The sequence below is a fragment of the Nothoprocta perdicaria genome, unplaced genomic scaffold, assembly GCF_003342845.1.
Source record: "Nothoprocta perdicaria isolate Ctin4 unplaced genomic scaffold, notPer1 scaffold_80, whole genome shotgun sequence".
Taxonomy (NCBI): Eukaryota; Metazoa; Chordata; class Aves; order Tinamiformes; family Tinamidae; genus Nothoprocta; species Nothoprocta perdicaria.
Genome location: NW_020456088.1, coordinates 1,898,762 through 1,923,743, shown reverse-complemented (window position 1 = coordinate 1,923,743; position 24,982 = coordinate 1,898,762). Strand labels below are relative to the sequence as shown.

Below are 24,982 nucleotides of genomic sequence, written 5' to 3'. Positions count from 1 at the left end.
CACTCCTCATCTCCCCTTTCCTGGAGGAATGTGTTTTCCTCCAACCAGTACTTCAAGATCAAAGCCACCACTGCCTCTGGCTGCTCTTAAAGCAGCTATTAATTAGGTGCAGGCAAATTAAATGGGATGAGTAACCTGGTATTTCCTGGGCATTACTACTAATCCTGTACTTGCTCCCTCTTTGCCTTAAGCAAATTTGCCGTGCTCATTTGCCTCGCTTTTCCTGCAAGGGAAATTTCAAAGGAAGTGTTTGGGTTAGGTTTCATTTCTAAACTATGTCAAGTAATTGAGCATCTATAGTACCATAAAATAATTGTCTGGAAAAGTGTCAGAATACCCTTGATGTTTGTGCAAAGTGACCTTCCATGTGTGTCTAAAAAGGATGCAACTGCTTATAGGAAAGCTCTGTTGTTTAATACCTACCTGAGAAAGTACCTGGATGGTAACTCAAGCTGGCTCTGTTCAGGAACCATCAGCACACATACAGGTAAAGATCCTTTGCTTAAAGCTTCATTATAATTGCCCAGTTCAAGAAACTCTTGGGTACAAGGTCTGAATCAAGTCTGGATTAAGTGGAACCTCTGTGAAAGGAAAATTAGTACCTAGACTAAGTGATTCTAGCACTTCAGCTATAACTACTGAATCAGGCGTGTCTGTTTTCAGTTTTAGCTCTAAAAGAATTAGGACTACCAGGGCTAAACATGAACTGTTATCAATTAACTATTGATTTTTTTTTTTCCCTGAGTACAGATTATGCCACTAAGTAATAGATTTACAGGTCCTTTTCCATGGTCCTTCACAGCATTTGTACCAGGGGCATGTTACGGCCCTGCAGCTATTTGAGCCATTCCATTGTATGAGCCACCTTTCAGTACTATGTAGTACAACCCTTTAGTGGAAATAACTGCCACTAGGACAAGAGGAAATGGCCTCAAGTTGTGCCAGGGAGGTTCAGGATGGATATCAGGAAAAACTTCCCATCAGGAAAGAGTGGTGAAGCGTTGGAAGAGGCTGCCCAGAGAAGTGGTGGAATCACCATCCCTGGCAGTGCTCAAGAAAGGTGTAGAGGTTGCTCTAGGTGTGCCTGCTTGAGCAGGAAGGTTGGACTAGATGATCTCTAGAGGTCCCTTCCAACCTTGAACACTCTGTGTGATTCTGTGTGACTGCACGTAGAGGAGGCACTTGGGGACGTGGGTTAGCGGGCAAGGGTGGTCATGGACTCCATCATGAAGGTCTTTTCCAACCATAATGATTCTCTGGTAAATGGCCCAATTTCTAAGTTTGCACAGGTGATCCAATAAACAAAACAACTTGAAAATATTTTAACTAAAGCCTTTTTATTCTATACAACTGTGAAACAGATCATTTACCCTTCTGGCATTGCAGACTCTTCTGTCAATCTTTCCTGAAACTGCATTATTGGGATGGTTAGAAAAAAAGAAAAATTAAGACCTTCGCTGACTGCAGACAAAATAACTGGGAGCAATTACAATGTATACAAAGGGATAACAAGACAAGCAGGAAAAGGGTCTATTAGAACAAAGCATAGATGGACTCTTGCTATTAATAAATACAAGTCAGGACAATTTATCAATAAAAGTTACAGTTCTGTTTAACCATTCAATTCACAAGTATCACTAAAAAAATGTGCCATGATAGCACAGTTGGGTCCAACTGAGTATACATAGAAATGGGCTTAAAAAAAGTCGACTCTTCCAAAAAATGGGAAAAAGACATGTTAGCTTAATTCTGAACCATAATTTTCTTGCTTAAACAATGAGTGTGATTAGGTTAACAGTACAGAAGGTAATGATTTGAATATTTTTTTAAAGTAAAATACAATGAAAATATTTTACTTTTTCTTTGACCAATACAATCCCAGTAATAAAATCTATAGGGACTTTCTTTAGGCCTCAACCTAAATCCTCACAGCAAGATACAGGAAGAGCAAGCGCGTATGTCTCCTGAAGAAACTCCAATCATACACTGCCCTTTGAAGGCACTTGTGCTTCTGCTTCCGACAAGAGTCATTTTTACACAATTTCTTTGTGAGAATTTGGATTTTTTTTTTTTATGGATAAAAATGGTTGCCTGGGATGATCCCACATTTTCTCACCAAAAGTTCAAATGCCGTTACCCCCTCCCCCCAATAAGTTAAACTCTATAAAAGACTATGAGTCTATGACAGACATAGATTTTTAGAAATAACAATGAAAAGAAGATCTGCATACATCTATAACAAAAAACCCTGCATATAAAAATTTGGGGAAAAAAAAATGAGTATTTTTATATCATGGTTATGAAATCTGCTGTGGAGTTTCTACAGTTCGACATTAAACATACGGAGTTATTTCCAGAATGGTCTTAACAAAATGTCATGTATTTCAGAGCACAGTTACCAGAAATTCTGACTAGTGTGTCTTTAGAAGAACCAGGACAGTGCAGAAAGTGGTTATACAAACTATTATGTTTTTTAAATCTTAAGTTGCTGCAAAGCATGATTACTTTGTTGCGATGCACAGCATCACTGGACTGACCCCGCTACAATATTTATCTAGTGTTCTTGTTCTGCATGTCAGTAGCTCTCTAAAGCAATATTTGAGTTATAGCATTAAAACAAGCCTGTTGTTAACCCTTCACTTACAATTAAACTGGCCAGTTCTCTCGAGTATGCAATAGCTTTTTCTGCTGTATTTCTTTTTTTTTTTCTCCAAATTCAAGTGGCAGAAATGTCTGAGTAACCTGTGGAAAACCTAGTTTCTGGTTACTTTATGAATGGAATGTACTAAATTCTGAATTTTGTTGTGAACACAGCAACTAACATGGCCCAAACTGTTTCATATCAAGCATGAGCAGATGAGAATATAATGTTCTGTAAAAACAAAAGCAAAAAAGGAGGCAGCAGAAGTCTGCACTGGATCATCATCCATTCTCTGTACACCTCACACAACATGAACCACTCGGGGGCTTTCCCATCTCATTGGCTGAGATTAGGACAGACTTTAGTTTAAGTCATATAGATTTTTTTCCTCTATATTACAGATCTATTAGTCACTTCAATTAAATGTATACTTTCTGTCCATACTGACTCATTAGAAGTCTCATCTACCTTAGGGGTTCAGTGGGCTTCTATAGGAATACTCTTGGAACCAGTACAGTATGGTCAAGTAAATGAGCAACCAGCTGAGTCCACCTCTCCCTTCACGTTGACTTCTGGCGATAGTGGAGGGTCAGGTCACCACCGCTCTTCCATATGAAGTGCTTTACAGTTCGAAGGTCCATATTCGGATCCAGAACCTGAACAGTAAGAATGCATCTTTTATTCTACAAATCTGCTGGATTATCAGAAATGCAAAGATAAAACACCTCGGTGTTTTCACTGAAGTGAATTGGCATCCAAGAAAAAAAAAACCACACAAATGCTCAGATTTTTCAATTAGCAAGTAAACCTGAAGGTCAACAACACTGTCGAGGTATTTCATTAATGTAACATACAACTGCATGCAAGCACCACCCTCTCCATATTTAATATTTGACTATTTAATTGCACACAAGCAACTGTCACACTGAGAAGAATAGTTCCAAACAAACCACAAGCTTCCCACATGCTTTTAGGAATGCACATTATAAATAGCTGTTCAAAATAGGTGTTGTAGCTTCTGCTAGAATCATCACCAGGAAAACATTGTAAATCTCTTCCAGAAGCAGCTAAGTTTGCTATAACTATGTACAATTGCAACTGCAGTTTGTCATTACACTTACTTTACAACCCTGGTTTTTGGACAAATTATAAACTTTGCTGGAAATGCAGTATGAGAAATATTCAAAAGTGCTGAAAATGTTCTATACAACCAACTGTTCAGTTGCACAGTCAGAATTTGCTCTGCAATTGTACTGCAGAGAGGCATCAAAATGGTTTTTATCATATTCTGAGAAAATGATTAGAAGACATACAGGAGCCTGATTAGGACTGATCTGTTCGGCATAAAATTTTAAGTGTTATAAAAATACTCCACTGAACATCAGAGAACTGTCATCTCCAATTAAGTTTTACCTAATAAAATCCTAGAAAGGCTTCCTCTCAGAATCAAGTGATATAGGCAAGCTATATTCATTATTTGTACCAGCTATCTGCAACTGTGCAACCTTGTATCAGCAATCAGTCAATATAAGGTCAGAATGTTAACTTAGTTTCAAAGGTAAAAGTTTATCTACAGCATATTTAAAGATCAGTATTCAGAAGTTCACAACATACTCATTATTAACATTGTTTTTGTTCAGAGGCCAAAATGCCCTAGTAACTTACCTGATCCTGGCACAGAAGCTCAATCTTCTCTTCTGCTAACACTGCAATGTCCTCTTCTTTTTCTTGTTCTCCCGCTTTTTCATTATTGGAAGAGCTCGTTGTCTGAGACTCGTTATCCAAGTTTATGATTTTCTCATAAACGTGTTCCATCACTTTTCTCACCTGAAGCATATCACTTGCTGACAGTCGATCTCTGTGTAAAGCAAGCAAAAGTTGCCAGAAAAAAAAAACAAACAAAAGCATCCAAATTTCTTATCTTCACGTTACCCTATATATGTAACAAACCACAAAGTATAAAACGTAAGCTCCCTATAATAAATTTAACAAGTTACTTGGATCATCCAAATACTGCATGACATAGCAGCTACTGATCTAAAAATTAATTCAAAGGGGACTCAAAAAAGGTTATTTGAAAAGCGTAATTTTAATTAAGTGTACTGTACACAACACTCATTCTTTCACTAGAAAAAGGATTAAGAACTAGATATTTATGAAAAATACTCCAAATTGCTGCAGATAAAGGTACGCATATTGTCTACAACACTGACTTCATATCTGAGGACGTGTATTGGTTTCTGACCAACACAGCCCACTGTTACACGTAACGTTGCACTCTCTACTGTGAGAATTCATACTATTTCCTTTGAAAAACCTCTTACTGAGCACTGTTACAAACAGAAAACATACCCAAGTATGAAACTGTGGATCTAAACAGTTCAATAATCTTTTTTGATGAAATATCATTAGCCTCAGACAGTAAATCAAACAAACACTCTAGTTCTAGCAGAAGACTTCTTAGCAAAAAATGTAAGCAATTGTATTAAAATCAAAAGACTCTCTCAGGCCTTCCAAGTACTGTAATATAATTCAGTATTTCCTTGTGTTGCCGCTTAAGGCAAACTGCCTTTTTGAGCTTTTTACTGCAAATTTGAAAGTCAAATATGCATTACTTACTTTTTTAGAGTTTTTGCTCCTGATGATGAATGCGGTTGGAGGTAGAAGGGAATCTTATTGAATTTGGGCATATTTTTCTAGAAGGAAACACATTTTAAAAGTAATAAATGTGTGCTGTTATCACTTCCCATTTCTTCCAGCTATGTATGAAGTATATTCAGTTCCTAATTATCAAAACCCAGACAGATTTTCAATCAACAGAACTCCCATAAAAAGCTTCCAGGTTAATCATGCTCCTAAGATGCCAGAAGATGCCTATATTAGAACTAGCCTTTGTATAATTTATAGTTCATTTCAAAGGAAGTCAAATGGCACAGCAGCATGAAAAGTATTTTTTGTTCCCTGACTCTACACTTTAAAAGATGCAGATAGTCCACATTACTTTGGAGTTTCTATTCTAATAATTTTTGTCAAAAGAAAGCAAATAAATATCTTAACTAGATATACTAACAATAACAAGATCTTCAAAGGATCTTAAACATAGTCCTCAAGAGCAAATACTTCAAAGTACAATATAAGCAGGCACAGAATAAATTAAAGTGCCATTTCAGAGTGTGTGTAGCTAAATAATTTGTAGTTCACCTAAAAAAAAAAAGCAAAAGCAAAAGCATATACATGACTTACATCCACAGTGATGTCAATTACCCATTGTGGCACGGTTTCATTAAGAAGCATAGATTCAGTTTCACCGCCTGAATCCCGACATAATAACCTAAGGCACATTAAACAACCTTTATGAATGAAAGAGTTAAGCACTAGGCAATCAGTAATTGTTATGTGCAATAAAAAAAAAGAAAATCAGGAGGGGATCTGCCTTAATGCTCAAAGGCCAACGCAACAGACCCATAGTAAAAAAGTCCTATCAGAATCAGAAGTGATACAATTTCATTCTAAAACAACGTTCAATTAAATGGCTTGCAGATAAGAAGGGCTCAGTGCTGTAATTCCATTTAACAGAGAACTACAGGGCAACTCTTAAGATTTTAAAGCTCCACACCTGACGTTGATGTTCAAACACACACACAGACATATTTAGACAGTATTTGCCAATTTTGTTTGCCAAGGGGGTGTCTTAGTATTTTTTTGTAACATTTCTTTCTGCTTACACACAGGAAAGTGATTGATTGACCACTTAATTTACACTCTTATGTTTCCATACCTGAACAAAGTGCGTCCTCCAGCCTCACCAAAAATAACTGGTGTATGTGGTGGCACTTGGAAATATCCATTTCCCTTCTGTACTCTGTTCTCCTGCTCACCATTGACTGTTGGAAAAAAAAATAAAATAAAAATACATACAACAGTAAGACTTCACCAGGACATAAAATTCAGTAAATATATAGAGTAAAAAGTCTCACTTCTACCTACAGCAAGTGAATTTAAATAAGGGAAACAAATTTATAAGATTAGAATAAAGAAGAAAATACACATCTCCAATACACAACAAAACTAGAGAATAATGAGTTTAATACAGCTTTGTGGGAGGTCTATTTCAAAGCTTTTAGGAAAAGGAGTTCAGAGTCAAAAACTGATTACTAAATTTCTACTTAATAGAATTATGAAAATCTGTGAAACAGAACAATGAACATACTGCAAATCAGCTAAAATTCTGCATTTTTTCCTTTCTCCCTCTACACTGATGTTCTGATCTATAAAATACACTGCGCAAGGCATTATTCTTTATCCTTCTACCTAGCTTTGCCATATGTCCAAACAATAAACTAGTAAACCTCAGCCCCATAAATCCCTCAAGTTACTGCATGCTACATTTAATGTATTTATAGTTAGTTCTAAGAGCATGGTCTTTACCTGAATAACCAGACTCCACATACAAAAGATAAGATTAGAAAAAAATAAGTGCACCTGTTGAAGAGCACAGGACTTGTTGTCAGTCAGATATTTGGACATATTAAGATAGACATAGTCAGGTGTCTTCTTTGCACTCAGCAAATACCACCTCAGCTACCTTGTATCATTTAATTACTGAATTTGATCATTATGTTGAATTCAGGTAACATGAATAATTCTATACAAATAATTCTATACATATACAGACAATTTTAAGAAAGTAAGTCCAGGTGGCGCTGAGAAGAAAGAGACGAATAAAAATACATGGATAGATCTAAAGTAGGAAAATACTAACCATGATTTATTTCATTTTCTTCTTCATCCATTGGATTGATATGTGTTCTAGGCCAGTATTCTAGAAGTGCTTGCAGCAGAAGCCCTCCAAGGTTTACTGTGGAGATATTGGTACACAAAACTACAGTTACATAAAAATCACCAGCATTTTAACATTCTACATTTCAATTTACAGCTAATAGCTTTCCATAAACACTGAGTAGTTCCATCCCAATAATAAACTTCTTATTTCTGCATCACAAACTCAAAACAAATTGTGTACTACAATCTTTCAGTAAAAGCTAGTTTTTCAAAAGACTAAACTAAATTTTTTTCCCCCAAATCAGCGCACTTCAATCATGAGCTACAAACTTCTTTTAGCTTTGGTAACAGATCCAAGTCTGGAAATAATTACTTTTTCCTTTTTGCTTCTTCAAGGTCAAAAGTAAAGTTAAACAGAAAACCTACACTCAACCGAAATGTTAAATGAAACATTTTCATTGTAGAATTCTCTGCAGAATTTAGTCTTGAGAAAATAAGCCTCAAAGCCCAAGCAACCAACTACTGGCATATCTAACAACGGAATATTTTATAACATAAATACTGAAATTTAGTCTGTATTTTGTTTTTAATTTTTATTCTTTCCCCATCAATGAAATATTAAGATTAGTTAAAGCCTACATTTTGGATCAGAACCATCTGGACTGCTAAATCCAGCATCCTTTGCTGAAACCCAAGCTGCAAAGCAGTCACTTTCATCCAAAGTAATTGTCAGCATCTGTTTGAAAAAGACCAACAGCAAGATTAATACAAACAACTCTTAATTCAGCAAGCCTACAATTTTACATGGTATACAGAGAAGAAACTGTACACCAGTTACAAGCTAGGAACACAGTTTAAAATTTATACACAAATGATAATTTGCTTCAATTATATAAATTCATAATTAGCAAGGGGGGATTTAAACCAACGGTGCTACAACAACAAAGTGATCTGTAATGATGATTCAGATTACTAAAAATGGAGAATTCACTGACTTGTTGATCAAAACGAATCAAACACCAGCTAAACTATGATCATTCTTCTAAACTTGTAACATGTTAAGATCTATGTGAACAGAAGGTGAATGAAATTAGTTTTAGGAGTTAGAATGAAAACAGTTTTAGGAGTTGTGTCTCACCCCAGTTTTTAAGTCTACTGAGAACCAGTTTGGCACATACACCATTTTAAATCTCTTCTTTATTTCTTCTTCAAAATCTACCTTCCCAAGGTCTTCAACTTTACACGCCTGTATATCAGAAGAAACAGAGAAGTCCTTCAGTACTGGGTAAAGCAAGATGAAGAAAAACTGCAACAATCAGGGACCAGACATGCTCTTCCTCCTTCACAAGTAGTTTTGCCAGTTTCATTCTGGTTTTTCATTTTTCCCAACTACCTAGGCAACCAACAGGAGAAACAGCAAATTCAGCTCCAAATGTATTCCATAAAATAGGAGTCATTGCAGGCTTTTGATATGAGGGTTCTTCAGTAGATTTTGGGACTAGAACACTGTTTTCCCTTTTTATGCTGTTGTATTTAGCATTAGGCAGAGGTGGCCAATGCCCTCTCTTGGTCCTCTTCAAAATAAAGCTACATTAAAACCCACATTACCATATCAGGTACCTATTTACAAGAGAGGATTTAAGAATCTGAATTTCAGATGAATTAAGATGTTAAGGTGCAGAAAAGCTCGGAAACACCATTTCCCTTTAAGAAAGTAACCTCTGAATTATGCTTGGGGATAACAAAATGACTTACTTTTTATTGTAGGAACCTTTAGCACTAAGAAAAATACAAGTACAAAACAATTACTCAAGAGTGGATATTTAATGCAAAATTATATGCTTACCTTCAAGACATCCCAGTATGCCACATTATTATTTGTGTCTTTGGTTAATATGTGTCTCTTGTCATTAAGAATGTGGCACTGAATAATACTGGCACCCCCTAGCAAAAACAAATAAAAATTAAAAACAGTGTTTATTTCTTTATATTTTCATATACTTACTTTAAAAAAAAACCCACTACGCATGTGTAATTACTCTTTTGTTTCATTATTTTATCTCTTAGATATCACAAGGATTTAAATAAGTTTATTATAACTAACAATAGATTAATGATAATCATGTTGTCTGTTGAAATTGGAATATAAGGCATCAACAGACCTGAGTCAGTGTCAGAGATCTACCATTTCTACTGGTGATAACACAGCTCATAAGATGTTCTGAAAAGCAGTTGTTTACCTTTAATAACTTGGTCAGGCTGCGTACATAGGGGTGGTATAGGATTGGTACAATCATTATCATAGTCCCCAGATGATCTAAAATTATGAATTCCCTTCAAAGTCTAAAGAAAGAAAAATATTTTTGACACTTTCATGATAATCATTAATTTTGATTTTTATCTATGAGTAAAAACTGGCAGTTCCCGCTGCTATTTGCATGTTTGCAAGTCCAGTATTGAACAACATCATTTATTTCTACAAGCAGCATCAACAAAGAAAGTAATGCAAAGTTTAATGTCTTTGGCTAGATTTTTAAGTAAAGCTTATATACATCATAGCAATTCAGAGTACAACTGCAAGCAAATGTTTCCTGACTACTTAACTAAATTCACAAAGTGTAAAATATATCACTTACCCATTTATTCACAGAGGATTTAGTTGTTGCAACCCAAAGTGCTGGAGGAGGATCAGCTGATCTATCAAGTTCCATCTAAATAATTAAGACATACATACTTTCAGACTTGCTGAGTTTAATTTTGCTCTGTCCAATTAGTATTTGATTTGGGTAAGCCTCCTGCAATATCTGATGTACTCTAAATGTACCACTTACAGTTTACTAAAGAAATATAAAATTTAAATGAGTTGCATTACCCAAGTTGCATTTTTTAAATAAGAATTCTCCACCTGGACAAAAAGGGAGGTGAAGTTTGCATAAATATCAAGTATTTTCTCAAGTTGTTCCTATCATGCTGCAAGCACATGTAACAAACAAATCAAATAGCACAATATTTTACAAACTACTTTGCACTTAAATAGTTCAAACATTCAAAAAGAGAATGTAGCATAAAATGTTTTGGACAGTAACAAGCTACTGTAACTAAGTTTTTGGAGTCCATTCCCAGGCTATGCCTGCTGATCATAGCGAATATTTTATATATATATATATATATAAGATGAAATTCTCCAGATTAAATAAAATAATAAATGAATAAAAACCAAACTCAGCACGTACTAACGGTGCATAGCTAAGGTTATGTATCAAGTCTTATGGTTAATGATTTAATTCTATTTTTTTTTTTTGCCACAGTGTAATCAAAATATTTTCAGGAAAATAAAAGCTAGAATTCCAATATCATTTTCTGATTCTACAAAAAGAGACTTCTAGCTCAGACATCTGCTCTTATAAAATCAAGTCCTTTTAATTACAGTCTTTTATTTTAAGAATTACTGAAAAGTTTTATAAGTAATCAAACTTGCAACAATAATTTAAGCAAAAACCCAAATCCATTACCTTAAGAACTGGGGCCTTTTCTTCACAGATAAGGACACGGATATCTGGATTTCGCAAATCTGTACAATAAATCTTCCTGTCTCTTCCTCCAGAATAAACATGAGTGAAGGCTTCGTTGACCTGCAGAGCCCAAACACCTTCATCGTGGACTCGATATGTGGCTATGCATCTCTGTTGCCCAAGGGACCATAGGCGGATAGTCCCATCAGAACTGCCTGAAAGACACTGAGCAAAAACCATTGTATTTAAATCAAATGAGCATTTAAATGTTTTAAAATCAGCCTTAGCAATCGAACTTCCATAATGGCTATAGTAACGCTTTTTCCATTAACATTAATTTGCAAGCAGCAGTTAACAACTCTGTTTCTATTTCACTCTTTCCAGACATTTTACATCCAGCCTCCAAACTTCCTTCATTAATTAAAGCCAACCCTCTCATAATACCCAGATGTATTGTGGGTATCAGAGATTGTGTAAATCAGAGTTTTCACTCACTAGACTCCTTCCATTCATCGTTAACTCACAGAGTCACAGAAGGGCTGAGGTTGGAACGGACCTGTAGAGATCACCCAGTCCAACCCCCTGCTCCAGCAGGGACACCCAGAGCATGGGGCACAGGGTGGCACCTGGGTGGGTTTGGAGACCTCCAGAGAAGGAGACTCCACAGCCTCCCAGGGCAGCCTGTTCCAGTGCTGTCAGCCTCACAGTGAAGAAGTTCTTCCTCACATGAAGATGGAACTGCCTGTGTTTCAACTTGTACCCACTGCCCCTCCTCCTCCCTACATAGCTGCAAGACTCCTATTAAGCTTTTTCCTGCTATCTGTAATGTTAAATATTTATTATATTGAAGGAGACTGATGACATTTCAGTTCTGTAAAATGCTTAGCTCAAAAACAAATGAACACATACCTGTGTGCCATCTCTGTTCAACAACAAAGCTTTCACATTGTCCGTGTGCCCTTTAAGTTTCATTAGTTTTGCACAAGTTCTTGGATCCCACACCCTTAGAACCTGTGCAGGCAAACATTGGAAGACTGCATTAATGCTGCTCTTTCCACAGACACATATAAGAATGAGCTTTTCAGGTAGAGTGACCCTTATTTCCAACACACACACCCCCTACCAAAAACATATTTCATTAAAACATGACAAACTTGTGCATTTCAAAATAAGATGGTATTTTTTTTTTTCTTCCCTTGTCATCTCATTTGTTTTGGCTTTTTCTATTTTATTATTAAAAATTCAAGAATGGAAGTGATTGGAAACACAATAGAATGATGTGGGGGAAAAAAAAAGGATTCTGAAAATCCTCTCAAATGCTTGGCTGGCGTATCCTGTTTTCATTTCTGTATTGAGTTGGAGTTGGAAATAAAATACTTTCAAGGTGAATGAAATTAAGAGGAAAGAAATCTCTCAAGAGTCTTTCACCTTCCTCTACAAGAAAAAGCATGAACTATCTCTTGGAAACATTTAAATTTCTTTAGGTCATGAATTACTGATACTTTTCCTGTTATGACTATGGCACATAATTCAGCTTTTATAATCAGACTGCCCCCAAATCAGAGATCTTACACAGAAATATAACCTTCTCTTTATCATAGGTATGACTATATTAAAGCTATATGGATAACTTACATATTTTTAGAGGTAGATATTTGTAACACCCTTTCTATCTCTCCTTTAAAAAAAAAAAAGCCAAAACCACAGTGTACATCCTCATTATTTAAAACAAAACAGCTGCTGCAGACCTGAAATTAAAAATGAATAAAATTATTTACATTCAATTTTGAACTGAAGCAGAGTGACTCTTCCCACACTGTTGCTTACCTTTTCAGTGGACCCTGACACAATTACTGTTCCCATCTGATTCATTGCAAGGCTGTAGATAGAGTCTTTGTTCCCACTGAGGGAAGAAGCTATATCAAAATAAAAACAACATTTTCATTTTTAATGCTACCATTTGATAATATTAAGTTATTCATCAAATATGTTATTCTTCTTAGACCAAAATGTGGGGTTTAATACCCTATGATAATCATACACAACAAAATCCCTTACTCAGCACACAGATGTTTTTATTTTTTTTTAAGAGATAGTAAGACCCCCATCTTGATTTTTCCTCCAGAGCTCTATAAAAACAAAGCAACTTCTCATACTTAGGGTCATTTTGGCACCAGAGTTGGGTGCCAGGAAAAAAAAAATGGTGTTTCAAAGCAACAGCTCCTTAATGACATATACCACATTCTTTCTACCAGAAACATTGTTATTTAGGAGCACCTGGGCTTTAAGAACACATATACACCCTTATACATTACTGTTCTAACTCCAGAAACACAAATTTATTTCTGTCATCTTAGAAGCAATGTCTCTCTTTTGATCTTGTCTCAAAGCAAACATCAGCTTCCCACTCTTCCCGGCCTCACAAGTACGATTCATTTGAATCGTTGTGTTACTAGTGCAAAGCTGCAATGTCTAAGAACTCAAGTTTATCCATAGCTTTGTTTTTTCTATAAACCATTCAAGAACACGAGGCAGCGTAACTTAGTTATCAGCAAAAGTTTCATAAAATTTCATAGGAACGCTTATAAAATACAAAGACCAGTCATTTTCAATGATATTTTTTCCATGACTACAGAAGGTATCAAAACAGACCACGGTCAGACACAAAATATCCTGTAATAGCCAATGCAAAACAGGATGCAGAGGACCCAGATTTGAGTTATTCACTCAAGCAATTAAACGTAACTGAACTTGAAGACTGGTATCACACCTCAGATGAAGAAGCTAACCAATGCTCATTCAAATAGTGCAAGAAGTGGGTGTTGGAACTGCTCTCTAGGAAAAGATCTCGTAAGTATCTCTAATGCCTTTATTGGGATATGGAAGCAGGACATAACACTTAAGAGATTATGATGATGAAATAAAGTAGAAATCCTGATACAAAGGGTCTACTGGCAGCTTCTCCTTTCCCCCTTGCTGTCTAATATTTAAATAGCTCATGAGATCTCTCTAGTATACAGAAACCAGTATCCAAAGTTTTTACCAGATCTCATGGATCTCATTAATGCTGCTCAATAAAATACATTACACTTGCTTCCCCTCCCTAGGTACCTACTTGTGACGGTGTTATTTGAGGCAGTCAGTGCTGTTAGAGTATTTACATCCCAGAGGAAAATCTGTCTGTCCAGCCCAGCAGATGCTACCAGTTCTTTATCTTTTGCATAGGCTAAAGCTTTCACATAATCCTGTAATAAAAGAAGTATAACATGAACCAACAATATTATCCATTTGTAGTCTACACCTTGAATTTTAAAAGACTGTCAATGATGAAATATTATATTTACAGAAAATGTTTCTCACCTTATGTGTCCTTAGTGTTGACATGCAAAATCCCTTATGGGCGTTCCAGACTTTAACAGTAGTATCTGAAGAAGCAGATATCACTACATTTGAAAGAATAAAGAGAAAATATTAATGGATCACTCATTACTTTTATGCTTTTACTTAAGAGCATTACTTTTAATATTCTTATTCTTTAATATTATTTAATCTATTTGAAAAGATATATTTTAATTTTCATTAAGACATTTGATTACATTATTTGCCATATTTAAAATATGCAGAGAGATCAATTTTATATGCTAAGAAGAAATGAAAAGAATATTCAAATGGCTAAAATAGAAGAAAATATGCTTTTATATACAATTTCTGAAAACTTTAATTTTTAAACATTTAAGTACTTACATGTTTTACCATTGCAGCAGAGCACAATATCATTTACCCAATCTGTATGATGTTCCATAGATGCTATATAAGGGTCTTGCTGGAAATGAAGGAAAAAGCTTATAAGGTCTCCTCATAAATGGAAAATACTAATGTGACTATCAGACCCACTTGTGACACTTTCTTCAACCTTCAGATGGTTCAAAAGTCGTTCAGTGTAGAGTTGCCTGAATTCACATATCCAATATTTTTAAGAGATAACTATACAGAGAGATTGCAGACTGCTCTTCAGTGGAATTCCTGCCTATTTTAAACTTGACAGTCAATTTTACTATCTATCTATATTTATAAATAAATTTCAACCTAAAGTGTTTAAGCTTGTATCACAGGAAAAAAAAAAAAACAAAACCAGAAAAATAGTATCAGACTCTGTTGCTCTGCAGAGAGCCAGAACAATGACACATACAAGGATGCTGAAGCCAGGAACTTTATGAAGCCTTTACCATCTTCCCTCCCTACCTTCCACAGGGACATCCCTGTGTCCAGCTCAGGTCCTATCACAAGCCATTTATTCAGTGAAGTTATTAACCTCATTCTCTCTCATCAACGTGAGAAAGTGTTACAAACTTTATTTTGTTAGCAAATTAAGTACAATGGTAAAAATAAGTGGGACCAGGAGAGAATCTGATCATTTTTTCCTTTAAAATAAAGATGGCAACAAAGGTGAGATTAAAGACACTTCCAAGATACCACAACACAAAAATATTAATTGATCAGAATTAAAAATTCATCAAAATGTACATATATAACTAGCACAGCATGGCCCTAGTAACTGGTATATATGTCTCACTGGAGACCACAACACTTCATATTTAGCTTTGTTTTCTCTCTTCTGGGATGAATTCTTTGGAAACAAACAGGTAAATATAAATTTGCAAAACTGCACATTTTTTTCACAAGGAGCAATATAAAAATGATTTCCCCATTGCTAACGATTGGCAGCTGTTAAATAACTTAATATCATGTATATGAACTGTAAGCAGCTTACCAGTCTAACCTGAAAAACAAATTAGACCAAGGAATCCTCTCTTAGCTTACCTTGTGCTGATTGACACTCCATATCCTTATAATAGAGTCCCGGCCTGCTGTGAAGAGCCTATTTAGTGCTGGATCCAGCTGAAGTGCATTTACCCCATTTCGGTTATACTTCTCCACCTCATCTCTAATCACATAGGAGACCTAGAACATATTTACACAAATCTGATTATGGTATTAAGACATTGACTCGACCATAAGACATTACCATCCAATTTCCTTGTTGTGAAGCTCTCAGGTAGAAGATACTAAGAGCTTTACAAACAATAAAAGAGCCTATCAGTTTGAGAGTCACCATCAACCTCAGCTGTTTTGTTTTTCTTGAAAAATGGAAAAGATGTTAGTAGTAGGAAGAGAGCCCCAAGGATTATCTCATCATTACAATTCACATGCAGACACAACAAGAGAATCCTTAGCTCAATTCCTTGTTCTATACAGATATGCTGGGTAATCCTAGATAACTTGCTGGGTTTACGTCTCACTTCTTCAATTCATTTCTTAGTTACTAAATCTGGGATGACAGAATTTTCCAGCCTTATAAAGCACAGATAAACTGCTAAGGATTACCAAGAGTGTCTGTAGATACATGAAATGTGAGTTAGGAGCTGAATCACTATTATCATTACAATACTTTATAAGAACAGTATTTTGAAAATATTTTTAAATTATCTTCTCATATAAGAAGGAAGACAAGCACATACTGCTTTATGAAATACAGCAATTCTTTATTTACTTTTGTATTTGACAAGACTGTATGGGTATTTCATTTAACAGTTTTTGCTCATGAATACTACATGGAGATTTAATGGGAATAATTGACATACTTCAAGGGCTTCAGCACCCTGCGTTAGTCATGTCCAGTAAATACAATTATTAAGGAACACCAGTTCTTACAGCTACCTCCTTCAGACTGAGCTGCATCTTTCCCAATCACTTATCGTGAGTTTATGCATTACTGTGAGGAAATCCCTCAAGCTTAATGAAAAGTAAGGAAATTGAGAGCTAAGCTCTTTCCCAGCTTCTGTAAAACATAATCACAACAGGGTAAAATTTCAGGCTTGATATAATCCAATCTGACAGCAGCAGGAATCATCTAGACACAAAAGTGCTGGTGTTTTTACAATCCTTTCAAGCAGTAATCTTGAGCCAGGGAGCTGAAAGTAATTTTTCAAACTACCAATTATAACAGTACCAAGAAAATGTTGTCCACATCAGATCTCATTTATGCAAAACAGAATAAAAAACCCTAATTTCCTACTTATCAGAAATCTCTTAATACGCCTCTTCCATGATCACAAGAATTGGCAAGTGCATTCAGTGAACAAGGGAAACATCTCCACTTAGTTATCACATCCCTCTGCAGCACATTAAGAAAAACTGATGCTTTGACAAACCTTATGTCCACTTCTATTTTAGAGAACGGTGAAACAGCTACAGCAACACAGAAAGACCAAGATCTGAGTCACCTGAATCCTCTTGCCCCAGCCCTCTCTATTACCATTCCACAGCTCCATTAATTAGTTTCCAGTAATACCTTTTTCACAAGGCCTTCAAATCCCTTCTTGCTTATAGTACAGTCTGTAGAAACCACTCCTAATCCTTGCTGAGCCCCTGCTCTTTCTCCAAATTTTACATTTACATCCCCACTTACACAAAACTTCAGAAAAGTTATGAGAAGACACTACCAGTTGTGCACAATAATGTGTTTATATTGAAATTAAACCGAATGAAGACTTACAGTTTCTGATAAACAAATGGAGATGGAGGGAAACATGGAGCTGTCTACATTTAAATAAACCTGTTGTTTATAATAGGGACAGCAAGATATGTGCAACTTCTCATATGGACGAATAAGTCTTGTGTGAAACCTGCCGAAATGATGTTTGAGATGCCCATCGTAACACAGAGAACTTAGATCAGTAAGTCCAACAGTAACTTTAGTTTCCATCCTTGATTTAAAGGCCTGAAGGTTGTGTAAGGCAGGGGGACTGAGGGCAAATGGACAAAAACAAAAAGTTCACCAAGATAAACAGAGGAAAGTTGCTGAGAACCCACATGTGATTCTCCACTATAAGGGTGGAGGAGGGAAAAGGCCTGAAAGTTATTGCATTTAAAAAAAAATGGAGCTATCTTGAGCATACAGATATGAGTTGTATGTAAATATAATAATTATACAAATAAATACAAAAAAGCAAATTCAAGCATATTTGTATACACACACATATCTCTACACATAGACTTTTTATTTGCTTTTTTATATGCATCGATATCTATTTATATATGCTACATATATATACACACGTACACCAATTTATGCACGACACATGCATTTACATATATAGTATATGCCTATATAAGTGCACCACATACATGTAAATAATATAAATGAAATAGATTTTCAGATGAGGACAAATCACGTGATAAACTTCAACTTGGTGTCATGTCATACAAGCTCGTAACACTCCAGATGAGGTGGAGAAGACTACAAAGGTCAGCAAGAAGCTTCATCTCTAAGTCCAAACTGGCCTAAAGTGCAAAAGAGTGGGGACTAAGTGCACACGTGGTTCGTTGGGTTGGTTCAAAATCAGTTTGAAACCACCAATATAATGACTGATGAGATTATGTAGATCTAGTGGCATCACTGCCATAATGGTCTGATTGGGGCAAGGATTGTAGGCAATGAAACACGTCAGTAATGACCTAGGCCTTGTACACTTATACTTCTGACTTTTTTTTTTTTTTTTAAAATAAACCTCCCACAACAAATAAGCATCTTTCACTACAGGAGATATTGCACAAACATTACGAAGCAATGACCGTCATTATGAAGAATTTACGGAATTCAGTACACTAAGTGAATTGAGACTAATCATTTTAATGACTATTTTGGAGTGCCAGAGCTAAAACTAGAGTCAGCAGATACAGTTCTGCATACAAAATCAAGTGAAGTTCTTCCAGGATGCATGATGCTTCTCCTTTATAGGCAAAAAACTCATCAGCTGACCTGAAATTCTCCTACTCTGCTACATTATATCTATCATAGACCTTGTCTTAATGGACGGGCAGATTCTCAAATCTAATTTAAAAATAAAAGCATACCATCACAGTGGACATTGAAGTGAATAGCCAAGCTCTGAGAGTGAACATTTCTTGCTCATAAATAGAGAAAATGTTATTTTGACCTTTTACAAGTGACTTCCTATTCTTTTTGATTAGATATTACATAAATAAAAAATATATTATGACATTCAATACATATAAAAACTAGCATGCTTTTAATACATGCTACTGCTCGTGAAAATTAATAGCTGAAATATTTGCTAAATTAACAGGGTATTTCTATATCACTAGTTTCAACTTGCTGTCTTGACAGAGTATGAGTGTAGAAATATGACAGAAATTCAGTGCAAAAATGCTTCTTATTCTCTACCAGATGTTTTAGTGCATGATAACCGATACTTAAAATCGATTGTATAAACTCATGATTGAAATAACGATCACTTATAGTGACACTCACCCCTTATGCCAAAGGGGCTAGCGGAAATTACACAGAGCAGGCTGCAGGTTTGGAAAAGCAGCTACAGTGCAGCCCCTCAAAAACAGCCTCTTTAAGCCACTGCTGAAAAGTGGCTTCATCTTGACTTAATTCACAGTAACAAAGCTGAAAATTACAGCACTGGCCAACTCCTTCTCACCACATAGTTTGTACTACCCCCATGCTACTATACCCCCATTCTTACCCCAGCTTAGGCACCCTTCACATAATTAAACTTAAGAAATGCAAGCAACCTTCAACCAGACATTTTAAACGTCTGATTTGTATTTCAATAATTACATTTCTAATATTCATGCACAGAACTTATTTTGAGCCCTACCCTGTTTATTATGATTAAGTCCTCCTACATATACAGTTATATATATACAGAAATGCTCTAAACTGACTATTTTGGAGGGTACTGCTTACCAATGAAATGGATGCATCTAAGATAAAAAGAGTTCAGATCTCAACAAACTTGAACCAGGTCTCATGTCAGGCTAAGAATCAAGTTCCTCCATGGGCAAGAGGCATTCTTCTGAAAGCCTTTTTTTTCCCTAGCCTCACAGGTTCTGCAGAAAACTCTCTTTTTGCTTGATGTAGCAGTATCCTAAACGTTTAGCCACTGGGAAGAAATAGAAATTGTTAGCGGTTATAATTTTGCTGAGGCTGATGGATGTAACAGCCACTTAGGATTCTATTACATGAACAAAAACCTGTATCTAACCAAGTAGCTGAAATGCTGTCAGCACTAAAAAATACCCAGCTTTTACTCAAGGTTTGACATAGATGCTTGCGGAGAAACCAGATATATGTTCTTAATGTAACCAAATCTTGAGTATGGGCGGAGGAGCAGATTAGCAGAGCAGTACGTGGATGAGTGAAAAACAAAATACAGTACAATGAGAGAGAAAGGAGATAACATAAAACATGCAAAAACCACCAGTAAAAACAAGCTTTTGCACTAGAGCTGTTTGGAATAGGTGTGTAGTACTAAACAAACTATGTCTCCTTTGATGTATGTTGCTGTCAGGGAAATAATACTTCATGAAGAAATCAAATTACATCAAAGAAACACCTAGTTATCATAAAAATCCCCTCCTCATGAGGGCAACCTGCAAGAACTTGTACACGATACAGGAAATTAAGTTAATAAAGGGATATTACCCTTAAGATGCTTCAGATTTTAGAAAATATCAGGTTTCTTGGGAAGGGCAAAACAATCTTGTCGTTAATAAAGTACAGGCAAAGTGCTCAGCTTAACTGGGGAAAACATTACAGGCCCCAGGGAATAGCACATATATTCTGGGCAGCAAAACACAGATGTGTTCAAACACTGAAGTCACCTTTGGAAAGCTCCTGATTCTATTTCAGGACTAATCAATACTTCTTTTGGTCAGGATGGCCAGATGTAATTGAGACTTGGACTTGCTACTAGAGATAGGAAGCTTTACAGACTGATGAAGCATTAAATCTTTCCCACACAAGCTGTAAAAATATTTAAAGCGCTGGTGGAATGGGAAAAAAAAAAAAGATAAAACAAAACCCTTTAAGTATCAGAATAAAACCATTTTAATCACTTCTAGTGTTAAAAGGAGTCTGTATAAGCATTTCACTAACTCCAGTCTCCAGCTAGGTTACTCAGTGCGCTCGCACCAACGTGCCCTACCAGCCACAACCCCCGCGCTCTGATGGTGTCCCAGGAGCCCTAACAAAGTTCATATCCTCCTTCAAGAAAGGCAGGGTAGGATCTGGAGAGGTAGGGCCGTTGCCATGGAAACCCCCCATTTCCTGCTGCTCTCCCTCCCGCCTCCCACACCAAAGCCGCCGGCATCGTCCCCTCCCTTAGGCCAGCAGCGACGCCGCAGGGCTCCAGCGCCGCGCTGCCCCGCGCTGCCCGCCGCCCCGCGTGCCCGGGCCGGCTCCGGGCGCCCCGCGCCGCGCCCTCACCTGCACCTTCCGCCGCCCCGCCGTGTTCTGACGGTGATGCGCCGCCATCTTGCATGTTGACACTCCGAGGTCATTTCCGAGGAGGGCGAGCCCCCCCGCCGCCGGAAGTCCCGCCCCCTGGCACGCGTTGCTAGGCAGCGGCGGGGGGCGGCTCCGCCATGTTGTGCGCGGGCGTCGCCTCCCCGGCGGTTGATGGGCGGGAAAGGGTCGTTTTTAGTGAGGAATTAAAATAAAATAAAATAAAATAAAATAAAATAAAATAAAATAAAATAAAATAAAATAAAATAAAATACTTCTCCATCTTGTTTAATGCCTGTTGCAGCTATAGACAGAAGATTCAGTAGCTGCTTCCCTTCTGCTTCACTAAATAAACTTGGTTCGTTTTGATACAAATAATGTTTTCCAGCATTGCTGAGCACAGCGTGCTCTCAAGGAGGTCCTCCTGATCAAAACTTCTTTCAATTCCTCTGTTTCTATAGTTTTGTCCTATTATGGTATTGGGAAGTACATAATTCAGTGTCCTCATAAGAGAGATATGAGGCAGTTTTTGCCGTGTCATTTTCTTTTTTGGATTTAAAATTATGACTTTTTTATTTTTTATTTTAATGAGAAGAGCTCAGTTATGTATTGACTTCTAATCTATGGTTTCTGGGCTATAGGGCAACAAGGGCAGCCTGAAGTCTTCTATTTAAGTAAATCCTGAGCAAAGTGCCTCCCTGCCTTTCAGTATGCATATAGTCCATTAAGATGTCGAAGACTTCATAGCACAAGTGTTGGGCATATTTTAAAGTCATTTCTTGCTGTCTTTTAAGAATGCTGCAGTGTTTGTGTTTATGATTTTTAATACATGCTTTGGTAATATCGAACTATCTTTGAAGATGTGAAAATCGTCTAGTCATATTTGCTCTCGTATTTGCTTCATGCTTGCTGAAAGCTGCTAAAGATATAAGTTTCTATGATTTGTGTATGTTTAGTAAGCCTAAAGTAACTCAAAGCCCTTAAATCCTAAGGGTAAAATTATGCAAAAAAAATATGGTAAATGATTTTTTTTTTTTTTTTTTTGTTATGCAGTTAAACTTTCAGCATTTCATTACATTTGTCTCATTTTAAGAAAGTGGTAAGATGATCTAATTTGTAATGTTAGCTCTTTTCTTTGTGTTTTCTTTTTTCGCTTGACCGTGGCAAAATTAACTGTGACAAAACTAACTCTTAAACATGCAAGTTTCCATTCTTCCTTTGGATGTTGAATGAGGTTTTTGGTGCTTTGAATCCAGAGGTATCTTTTCAATACCCATGACAATGATCTAAGTTTGAAGCAGAGAAAATTGAACAGGAAAAAGGAGTCAAGGTTAAGGAAAAAGGAACCAGGAGGTAAAGACGAGAAAACCATAGGATGGAAGTAGGAATAAAAATACTTACTGAGTAAATAATTGTAGTAATAAGCAAGAATATAAAGACACTGTTTCCTCTGTAGTAGTAGCCTCAGGAGAAGTTTCCTACTTTTGCTTCTTCATGCTATTCCAGTCCCACTTGGTGAGATTTGACATTCACAGGTTTTCAGAAAATGATAAGAGATCCATAAATACATTATAAGAATGATTCAAGCTCTGAGAAGTATGAGGGAGGATGAATTGTCCTAATGGATTTTTTTTCTACAAAAGAAGAGAGGAAACATGATGGCTGCTTTCAAACAAGCAGAAATATGGAATAAACTTTTCCTTCATAGCCATGATGAATGAGATAAGAATTAATAGGCTGAAATTGCAGTTCTGGAACTACAGACCAGGCCCTTTTTTTCTTTTTTTTTTTTTTTTTTTTTTTTTTTATTTTTGATAAAATTATGTATCTACAAGTGGCAAATGCCTTTCTAATCCACCAGGAGAAAAACATTATAGGTTCCATAGTTGTGAGATGAGCTAGATAAAACATGCATCTTCTTCCTGTCTTGAGTTTAAAACCAGCTAATCACTGAAAAACATCCCCAAGGAACATGATAGATTCTGCATAACTTTAAGCCTGAAATGTTGTAACCACTATATAATTTATGGATATGACTCAGATGTGGCTGTTTGAAATTACTCTATTTAGTCTGTATTTTATGGGATGTGAAGCAATGATGATCTTAAGCTCTGTTTAATTGTATTGCATGGTTGAATTTTCCTGGAATTTCATATTCTACACTTTTCCACAAGCAAGATATTTATTCAAGTCATAAACTTGAAAAAACAACTTTTTTTTTTGATTCCTTCACGTCAAAAATCTGCTTTAAATATCACAAAAGTGTGTTTAGACAGCCTACACAATCATTACAAGCTTTACCATGGTTCTGTGGAAGTGATGAGTTTAAAAACCTACCTCTTGCTGTTGGATTGAGCTCTGAAAAGTCGCAGAATATCATCCTAACTAAAGCTGTAGGTCCTAACAACTATCATCCTAATGATAATATCGTCCTAACTAAAGTTTGGGGAAAAGTTTTGGCAAACACACTAAATTTTTAGGTTATTCTTGCTGCAGTTTGGTTGATGTTTAGAGTGACTATCTATAGAATTTTAATGAAAAATCCAGCAAATTGGTTTATACTGAGTCTGTTTTTGCCTGCTGGATGAGTTTTTTTTTTTTTTTTTTCCCTTTTATTTCTTCAATAGCATGGAGGAGTCACAGGGACTTATTCGAGTCGCTTATGCAGTTGCTGGGTTTGTGCAGGTATCATAACTAGATGATGTACGAGCAAAGGGCTCTGTAGATATAATAGCAAAGCATTCACTGCTCAATTGTTTTTAATGACTACCACTTGATGAGAGCAGAAAATGTGGAACCAGGATGATAGTAACTGTAAACCTAGAAAGAAACTCAGTTTTTAAGGTGTTTTGATAAATCAGATGCCCCAGCTAGCTAGACAGGAGGGATGGACAGAACTGAAACTGGGAAGCTTTGGAGAATCAGGATCTGAGCATAAATATTGGCTTGAGATTGTTTTTTCTCAAGAAGTTGTAGAAAGAAATATTTCTGAAACTAACTGACATGATTTTTACTAGAATTGTGGTACTTGCCATCTCTTAATCATCTTTGGAACCATACAATAAGAGGTTCTTCTTCATGAAGAAACAATATAAAAAGTAATGCACTGAAAGGTTGGAAATCTTTCAGGGATAATAAAAGTAATGTTTTGCATTCTTATAGCATGTTACTTTTGAGGAATATGAAATACTTCAAAAGTACTAATATTACTTTTTTTTTTGTTTTTCAGAATGCCAAGAAGAAATAGATGGAATAACTGTCTTTAGGCGCTGAGCTAATTTTCAGCTTTATTCTGTGCACATTAGGTCATTAGGCAGAAAGCTAATTTGTGTAACAATGCCTGTAATGCATACTTACCATAAAAGCCATTTCCTGTTATTCTGTAAAACCAATTAGCTATTTAAAAGAAACAAAATTTCATGTCAGTATAATTTCCTAGTCTATCACGCAGCATGAAAATGAGAAATGGGTTTTGTATAAATTATTATCTCGATAAATACATTAGCTACTTTATACTATTATATTCTTTTCTAAGGACATTTGGACACACCTTTACTTTAGCTCAGAGATGTTTCTTGGCCACAGTACTTCCTCCTTAGGTAAAATCCATTGAGTGATTCAGACCTTTATGTAAATTATATAATGTAATTTTATTTCTGTTTTTTTTTGTGTGTGTTCTTTTGTGTTTTGTTTTATATATAATATTGTCATTGTGCATTCCAAGTA

The 24,982-nt window shown here is 36.1% G+C and overlaps 1 protein-coding gene across 1 annotated transcript; it reads right to left on the bottom strand.

Moving 5' to 3' along the window:
- Positions 1–1,525: 1,525 nt before the first annotated feature.
- WDR48 (WD repeat domain 48) lies at positions 1,526–21,317 on the bottom strand. The gene is made up of 19 exons (XM_026051903.1): positions 21,239–21,317; positions 15,757–15,897; positions 14,680–14,758; positions 14,296–14,378; positions 14,051–14,180; positions 12,763–12,851; positions 11,845–11,946; positions 10,936–11,160; positions 10,060–10,134; positions 9,664–9,766; positions 9,270–9,367; positions 8,562–8,669; positions 8,063–8,159; positions 7,404–7,499; positions 6,420–6,525; positions 5,885–5,972; positions 5,261–5,337; positions 4,307–4,499; positions 1,526–3,297 (listed from the first exon to the last, which is right to left on the bottom strand). Exons 1-19 carry the CDS (start codon positions 21,284–21,286, stop codon positions 3,202–3,204), a joined length of 2,034 nt encoding a protein of 677 aa, XP_025907688.1. The 5' UTR covers positions 21,287–21,317; the 3' UTR covers positions 1,526–3,201.
- Positions 21,318–24,982: the final 3,665 nt, after the last annotated feature.

What these genes read in the sequence shown, in the direction of transcription:
- WDR48 (XM_026051903.1), bottom strand. Translation starts at nt 21,286, where the DNA reads ATGGCGGCGCATCACCGTCAGAACACGGCGGGGCGGCGGAAGGTGCAG. An exon ending in CATACTGGGATGTCTTGAAG is followed by an intron (nt 8,670 to 9,269) that starts GTAAGCATATAA and finishes TCTGATATACAG; the next exon opens with GCGTGTAAAGTTGAAGACCT. An exon ending in GGAGCAAAAACTCTAAAAAA is followed by an intron (nt 4,500 to 5,260) that starts GTAAGTAATGCA and finishes TGCTTTACACAG; the next exon opens with AGATCGACTGTCAGCAAGTG.